The sequence below is a fragment of the Gastrolobium bilobum genome, unplaced genomic scaffold (genome assembly GCF_033153095.1).
Source record: "Gastrolobium bilobum isolate Gb01-03AN ecotype WA unplaced genomic scaffold, APGP_CSIRO_Gbil_v1 utg2408, whole genome shotgun sequence".
Lineage (NCBI taxonomy): Eukaryota > Viridiplantae > Streptophyta > Magnoliopsida > Fabales > Fabaceae > Gastrolobium > Gastrolobium bilobum.
In genome coordinates, this window is record NW_026899693.1 from 303533 (window position 1) to 311958 (window position 8426).

Consider the following 8426-nt stretch of genomic DNA (forward strand, 5'->3'; position numbering starts at 1 on the left):
ACCCGAGGATTTGATTCTAACAGTGAATAATTTGCAAAAAAAAAACTCAGTTCTGTGTTATGACTATTGAATTTTGTCAATGCTTTACTGAAAACAAAAAGAGTGAAAATTATATATACTCTTTGTAACGAAAGTTAATAAATATTTTGAACTAAAATAATACCTTTGTTTTTTCAACGCAAAGACTCACAGCTTTCAGGATCCATTTTGTTTTGTTTTTTTTTTGTTTCTTCCAATTATAAGCAGATCGAAAATTTGTCGTCAAACTAACTTGATCAATTGCATTTTTCTTTCACAATCTACTGGTGTAATATTACAGTGTCTTTTGATAAATTTCAATACAACTATTGCTTTCCTTTATGGACCAGTTTTTTTTTTTTTTTTCTCTCTTTATGATTTCTTGGTATATTCTTATGTATATACCCATTGTTATGGCATGAATTTCTTGGTTTATTTTTTTAGTTAGTCTCATCTTCCTTCATGAGAATTTTGAATTTGGTACGTCAAATGAATAGATACTTTTGAATATTTTTAGTGCGAGCAATGACTATCTTGGTTGAAAAGATGCAGCTTCTTCTGTGGTCAAGATATCAAACAATCCATGGAGATATTAAATTCAACAAGAAGCTGGCCGAAATTCAAATTATAATATTAAATCCGAGCGTTATACGAAGAAATAAAAAAGTTTAATTGCCTTAAAGTATGTAAAAATCAAAGTACCAATTTGAGCTTATTATCACAATCCTCCTTATTTTCCCTAATTTTCGTAAAATGTTAAATTTCAAAAGATGGGTTATGTTTCTTCATACAGAAGGTAATAGAACCGTACCGCATGAGACCTTCGTTTTCATGCGCATGGACCACGTTGAAATCTTCATTCCTATCTTGCCTTTCAGGGAAGCAACACTTACTCATTTGCCAATAGTCAAATCGCTCGTTTCCACAAGCGCATAAAGCAAAGAGCACCAAGAACAACCGGTACTTTTCTGATTAACTACCACTCGATAACGACATCAATGTGTACAATGTTAGGTACTTCATTCTTACAAAGTTCAATTAAAACTGATTACAAGTGAAACAATAAAATTAAAAAATTGATATTGACCCTGAAATTCAGATTCTTATTATGTAAGAGAAAATCCAAATGGAGTAATCCAGGCTTATAATAGATCTAAAAAGATATAAATATAATAATAAGTAGTTTCCCTAAGGATGGAACATGGTGGTGACCCATCCAATTGTTTATAGGAGATACTGTCGTTGATCATTCAAAAAAGAAATATAGCCACTCATCATAAATCTTTTCAACGTGCTATTCAAAATAAAAGCAATACAATCAATCTGAGGTCAGAGACAAATTTGCCTACTTTTTTAAATTTTATAACAAGGTAGCCAACCAACCACAAAGTTTCTTTGAAGCGGGAATGAAACTTTTTTAATGTAAAAAAGACATTTACAAAATATCCTTAAAAAATAAAGAAGAGAACTAGAATGGAATATTGTAACCCAATTTTCCACCCTGAATATTCAATTTTGAAAAAAAAAAAATTCACACTTGATTCATGTTTGACCCTAAAAAGCTTCAACTCAAGACACTTTGCTTTGCTTTCTTGGTTTCTTACCCTAATACAAAGGTAGAGGGGACACCACAATGTCTGTCCTGCGGTGAGCAAAGCATCCCACAAAGATTTTGTACTCTTTTTACACTACTTGTCCTTTTCACTCAACTCCCTAGCATTCTTTGTCTATCTTGAAAAGTAAAGCTGCTATACTGCTACTATCTGCTTTCTTTTCTTTTTCCTTACTCCCGCTTCTTGTTTTTGCCTCCTATATCAGTTTTCCCTGCAAGATAAAGAACTTCACATCAAAACCTTTTACATGCAATTTCCATGAGATATAACAAGGATTTCGCCTTTCACAGATGAAATTCTCTTCAAGAATAAGTACAGATGAAAAAAATTAGATGCTTTGAGTTAATTTCGTAAAACCGCATTGCTGTTAGCAAACATAACCAATCAAGAGCTTGAAAGAAAAAAAGGGAAAATCTTTGGAATTTGAGATCGTGTTGAACATTCTCTAATTTTTTGGGACATGTGAGGACTGACTTAATATCTTTTTCTTTTTTTTTAGTATCATCGTGGAGGTATTCTTGTTCAATCCCCTTCAGCCATCTTGTCCTTGAAGTACGGCCACTAAAGCTAGCTCCTCATTGGTGCAGCGGATGTATTGGACAGTTGTCACTGGAGAAGCGACGAGACTGATCTCCAATCGAGGCTTTGAGTGCAAGGGTATCACCTCTGACCTTAAAGAGCGTCTGCCAAGGATCGAATACACGACCCGATCCTTGGGGGCACAGTTCACTACCAACTGTGAACGCCCCTTGTTATATGTTATTTCTATTTAAAAAGAATATGCTCTTGTCATGTGATGTTGTCCCCATTTCATTGTTCCCTTGCTAAATAGTTAGAGTTCCCAATAGCAGACCCCTTTCTTTCTGAATGCCCAAATTTTCTTTATTTAGCTAAAATTATGTAATAAAAGTTAACTTCCCATATGATACACCATAAACAGACTTATGAAAAGAGCCGCTAGTTAATTTAAGTATGGAAATTTATTTCCGAGAAATCTCACAGAATATGCATGTGGTCTGAATGATAATCTACAACTTACAAAATTGGATTAGGCTTAGTTCTCTATACATGGCCCAAAAGAATTGCCATCTTTGGTTGCGTAAGAGAGAAGAGAGATTGTATCCAAAAAAGAGAGAGAGAAGAGAGATGCAACCAAATATACTCTAAGGAGTAACCAAAACAAGACATACCCCAGAAAAAGAATATAATTAACTAGTGGTAGGACCTACAACTACTGAATATCAGAACTTCAATCAAATTACCCCAAAGCCCTCTGAATAAGCAGTTAAGATTTAATTCGTTTTTCCCTGAAGAACAAAGTTAATAGTCAACCACACCATAATTTTTGGTTTCCAATGAAAACAATTGTTGCCCCATAACATTACTACACGAGAAGCAACTTTTCAGGACTACGGAAAGCCTTTTAGGGGTGCCCCGCCATGATCTCATTCTTTTTTATCAAAATACCCTCTTTAACCTCTTCCAAGTTGCCACCCTGCCTTTTACCTTTTGAATTATTTTGAACAGAATACCCTTCCCCTACCCAACAGTGAGTGTCGGTGGGCCGATATCACCTATGTTCTTTCATCTTTCTTTCTATACGACATATAACAACAATTGCTTGTTAAAAGATATGATAATCTATATTGAAGAAATAAGGAGACAACTTAGACAAGTCCACGTCCATGCATCCACAGAAGCTGACAAAGTCAGCACCTGTTCCTAATAACAATTTTTTGCTAGACAATAAAATTCAATTGTAGTAGAGTTATGATGAACTTTTTCTTGTATGAAATTTCACTTTTAAGAGACATCCACAAGTTGGGGTCTTACCCCCACCCATTAAATTTACCAAAGACTATGTTCACCACTTCAGTCCATCACAAGTTGGGGCCTTACCTGACCCCCACCCATTATGTTGTCATACATTGACGTCGATGCTTGTGATTTGAATGAATGGAGCCATTTGAAAATCAAATGTTCAAATGTCAAAACTTGTCAAATTAGAAAACGGGATTAGTTGAGCAATGTTGGGCCATGTTTGATTTATTTAATAAAAGAAAAACATCTGAATAGTATTTCCATCATTTTATCTATCATTATTTTGATTAAGATGCCTTCCCCCTCGTAATTTATTCAGCGGGTCCACTAAAACGGTCTCTTTGAAAGGATGTCTATAAATTATTGAGGTAACACAACACAAAACAAAACAAGGACTGCTTACCTTTTTCTTTAGGTTGATTCTTGGAACTATTGGCCATGACCTAGGTCGCTTTTGGGGTAGCTTGCTTGAAAGCAACAGTGGGAGCTATTCTGCAGCTCCTCCTCTGATGCTCCTGAACAAGTTCTCCAGCGAACCAGTCAAGTTTCTCCAAGTTACTCTGCTCCCCAATCCTCTTTCCTCCAAAGAGCACTGATTCTACATTCTCCTGCTTCAACATCTCCTCTGCTATTCCAATCAGCATCTTTACATTGCTGGGACTTGAATCTGTATCCACATTAGGTCCACATCGCCCCATACTTGACCCATTGGCCTGTCATATAACGACTGCTTAGAAAACACATCAATTCGAAATTACTAGTACATATTCTTGAAGCTCTAGAATTCAAGGATAGCACAAGTAATGTTCTGTTTGAGATACACAGATGACAGTTCAAACCATAAAAGAAACTGAAGGACAGATGCACGCATCATTAATCACAATTAAAAGCAGCAATAACTTGTTGTGATAAAAAACCGAACAAATTTAGAATGGGTTTTATTAGTTTTTACCTAAAATGGTTTGTTAATAATACGCGGCTCTAGTTAAGGGAGATACCAAAATTGGGCATCCCTTAACAAATACCACCCTTTGATCCAAAACAGGGAAAATAAATGTATCCATTCCATTTCACTAGCTGAGATTGCACACATGGCATTCCAAAATATTGATACACATTCCTAGTGGAGAAATGCACAACATTAATTAACATGAAGAGATATCCTTATCCCCTAGTCCTACACCTCCTCCTCATACAGTACTAACAAGTTCCAAATCCAGCTATCCAAACCCATACTCATACAACTTGCTACATACAGACAAGGCAAAACAGATCCCTCTATTATTAATTACACCTTCAACGTTTCTGACATCAACATCAACCTCACCTAAATGAGCAAACATCATTTGTAAAAATTAATGAATAATTAAATAAAGATCTTACATACATAACATACCTGAATGCGAACATAATTGGTGCTACGGCAATGTCCGAAGGCCATGGCGACGGCCTGGTCAACGAGGTCAGCTGAGCCGTCACCGGAAATGCGGGCCATGGGCCGGGCCCAATCCTTGGCCGTCCAGCGTCTGACCCGTTCAAAGTCATAGCTTACCTCTAAGAGCTGACCCGTTCCAAGGGAAAGAACCAACAGGTCCTCCACGCCACGCACGAACGGGAACTCCTGTTTGTTGTGAAGCACGTGCGTTATCGCCGCACCCGTCGGGTTGCTCATCGCCAAACCACCGTCAATCGCCACGCACTTCGTTTGGCCGTCAACGGACCGCATTTGAACCGGCTCCAACAAACCCGGTTCGGCCGAAGTCGCGCGGCAAACCTCCCACAGACGGAAATCGAAGCTGTCTGTTTCCAACGCGTCCGCACGTGAGAACAAAAACGGCGCCGTACTCGATAAGTCGTAGCACGGTATCAGAACCGGTTTAAGCGTGTCTTTCAGTGTTAAACACCGTCCGTTCTCTGCCGTAAACGCTTCCTTCACGGCTTTCTCCAAACCGGCTGTGGCAGACCCAACCGAACCGGACCCTCCTCCGCTGAATAACTTTTTCAAGAATCCTGAACCGCCGCCGCCCGTGCCGGAACCCTGGCGGTAGAACTTCTTTCCTTGCTCGGCCAGGAACCGCCACGTGTCTTCGCCTGAGAAAATCGGCCGGCTGTGGTCCTTGGTGGCGAAGAGCATCGCCGTGAATATGCCTCCGACGCCGGCGCCGGCTGCGACGTCGAAGTAATCTGCGATTCTGGCGTTCTGGTCGCCGGATTTTTTCTTCAGCGCGTTCTCCAGGTAGGCGAGGGCTTTTCCGGCGAGAATCCCTCGCATCCCGGCGCCGTCGATGGCGAGTATGCATATCTTGCCACGCTGGTTCTTAACGGCGGAGACACCGTCAACAGCGGCGACGGTTGGCGGTTGTTGAGCTTCGGGTTTGGGATCAATGGGCGTGGTAGGTATTTGCTTGGGGAACCAGAGCTTTTCATCGTCATAACCGAAGAGGAACTTGCTTTCGAGAATGGAGAAGATTTCGTAGCTGAGCTTATCGGTCTCAATGCTCGGTTCTTGCATCTCTCCTTGATTACTACTATCCATTTTTTATTTTTTTTTCCGAGAAAATTTTCCTCTAACAAACTCTCCTCCTTTTTTCTGTTTTTTCCCTCCTTTCAAACAGAATCAACGAGATTTGTTTTTCCCTCTAACAAACTTGTGCGCCTGCCTGTTGCATGGGTTTTAACCTCTGGGTGTTGTTGAGAAAATTAACCTCGGAACTGACGCCTATAAAAGAGAGAAAATGAAAATGGAAAAATGAATTTTATCTCAGGAAAATGTGTTTTTTTTTCTTTTATAATGAATATTGAATATTGAAAGGCATGCTATGCTGCGAATTAAAACATTTCAAAACACATACCTCATTCCAACAAATTTTTTGAATATTCCGCAATCTCTCATCGTCAATTAATGTTCTTATGTTTCTTCCCCAATCATCAAGAAGCAATTTTTAATATTTCTCTGAGCGAACACCCAACAAAAAAGAGAAAAAATAAAATAAAAAAACACTCGCTTTCAACCTCTAGTAGTTCAGCAAACTCTCAGCCTCAGACCAATCATTCCATTCTTCTACAAAAAGAGCACAGAAAAACCCAGTCAAAAGTTGCTCTTTTGTTTTCTAAAATCCCCTTCTCTCTCTCTCTCTCTAAAATCCTAGTTTTGCTATGACCACCACCTTCACCTTCACCTTCACCTCTTATTCCTAAATTAGCTTAGTTAGCTCCGTTATGTATACATCAAACCCAACCAACAAACCAACCAACCAACAAGCACCGAACAAAACCAGAAAATGCCAAATCACCACAGCTGCACCACCATCTCTATCTATCTCTAAATAGTCACACACACACACACATATATATATATATATATATATATACATTCATTCTTTATCTATTCTTTTATTACAACTATATTATTCACTATTCAACAGGCTAAACTTTCTTTCTATTCATTGCCCATCCATAATGGAAAAAAAAAAAAAACAAATATAAGAAAAAATATTAATAAAAAAATAAAAAAAGAGGGCGCCTAATATGTGTAGCCGTGGGCCTCCTCCTCAGGACCTCAACTACAAAGAGGGGGTCCCACAACAGAAATTGTGTTTTAGCAATTGGACGTCACCGACATTTGTACACCGTCAATCTTGATGGTCTTGAAATTGATACAAGGTTGAGATTGCACCAATGCTATTCCTCCGTGATCAACGTCGCAATTTTGCAATTTATAAGTTGTATATTCCAAATTAATAGATAAATAACATTTTACTCTTTAATAATTAACTAATTACGCGTCTTAATTAATAAAGAAATCATAATGTATCAGTGTTGCTGATACTAAATGGTTGTTGTTTTTTAATAGTTGCGCAGTGTTGTGGGGTGGTGGTGGTGGATTGACAAATTTACCCTTCGTATCGGATAAGGGGTCGGCGCTACAGGGAATTACCAGTTACCATTGCCAATTTGCCAAGGGCAGTGGGGACCACAATGTTTTGTTTTGTACAGACGTGGTTCGGACGAAGGACAATGAAGAAAAGACAGCAGGACAGGGGACAATTTCTGGTCATCAGGTGCAAAAAAACGATCTTGGAAAATATAAATGTTTTTCTTTTTTAGCTTTTATGCTTGTTATGGACTAGGGTAACATTATATAAACCTGATAATAGATAGTAGAAAGAGAAAATTAATATAATATTAATTCTAATATAATAATAATGAATTTGGAAGTGAGTTTTCAGAAAAATATTAAAAATCCAGAATTTTAATATTTACACGTAAATTTTATAAATAAGAAATAAAGTTATAGATATAGACATCTATTCTCCCTATTATTATGTTAATATTGTGTACAGACTAACGCCGTTATTTTTAGTATCCATTGATCTACTAAACTTAAAAATATCTAATTCGTATATATTTGATAAAACATTTAAATTTAAGATTAATTTATTAATCTTTGAATTAGGCATTTCTATTTCTAAGACATAATAATGTTCTTTTATCATTACAATTTTTTTAAAATAAAATTCTAATGTCGAAATATGCTATATAGTTTTTTAGAAATTAATATGGTGGTGGGTAAGAATTGATGGCGGAGATTTCTTCATGTGCTCCTAGAGAAAAGGGATGAAACATTTATAATCACTCTGACAATCGCATCTTTATATAAATAAAGCAGAGGATTAGAAAAAGTTACATGTATAAAAGGATGAAAAACCCTGATTTTATAAGTTTAGGGACTAGGGTTATTACCGAGCCTCTTGTAGTTGGGCCACATCCAATACACGGACATGGAACATAAACTAAAAAACAAAATTCTACAGCAATGCCATTGAATCATTTATAAAAATAGATTCTTAAGAACAAGTAGACTTCGCTAGTAAAATTTTATCGAGTGAAAATGTAAAAAATTATTAATTATATACCAAAATGATGTTGTTTTATTTAAAATAACATAAAATAATATTTTTTTTAAATGATAAA

General features: G+C 37.0%; 1 protein-coding gene across 3 annotated transcripts; it reads right to left on the minus strand.

The window, feature by feature from the left end:
- Positions 1-1425: 1425 nt before the first annotated feature.
- On the minus strand, positions 1426-6518 carry LOC133292635 (patatin-like protein 6). Of its 3 annotated transcripts, none has more exons than XM_061491070.1 (4): positions 6305-6518; positions 4849-6171; positions 3917-4165; positions 1426-1824 (listed from the first exon to the last, which is right to left on the minus strand). In XM_061491070.1, the coding sequence occupies exons 2-4, from the start codon at positions 5986-5988 to the stop codon at positions 1732-1734; spliced, it is 1482 nt and encodes a 493-aa protein (XP_061347054.1). In that variant the 5' UTR covers positions 5989-6171; positions 6305-6518; the 3' UTR covers positions 1426-1731. The 3 variants fall into 3 exon arrangements, with proteins under 3 accessions (XP_061347054.1, XP_061347055.1, XP_061347056.1); XM_061491071.1 differs by having other exon boundaries at positions 1426-1842; positions 3856-4165; XM_061491072.1 differs by lacking the exon at positions 1426-1824 and having other exon boundaries at positions 3981-4179.
- Between the last annotated feature and the right edge of the window lie 1908 nt (positions 6519-8426).

Bases quoted from the DNA above. Each gene is read 5' to 3' on its own strand.
- LOC133292635 (XM_061491070.1), bottom strand. From the start codon at position 5,988: ATGGATAGTAGTAATCAAGGAGAGATGCAAGAACCGAGCATTGAGACC. The intron at 4,166-4,848 runs GTATGTTATGTA...GTTATATGACAG, and splicing joins CCAATTATGTTCGCATTCAG to GCCAATGGGTCAAGTATGGG. The intron at 1,825-3,916 runs GCTACCCCAAAA...CTGATATAGGAG, and splicing joins CCACTGTTGCTTTCAAGCAA to GCAAAAACAAGAAGCGGGAG.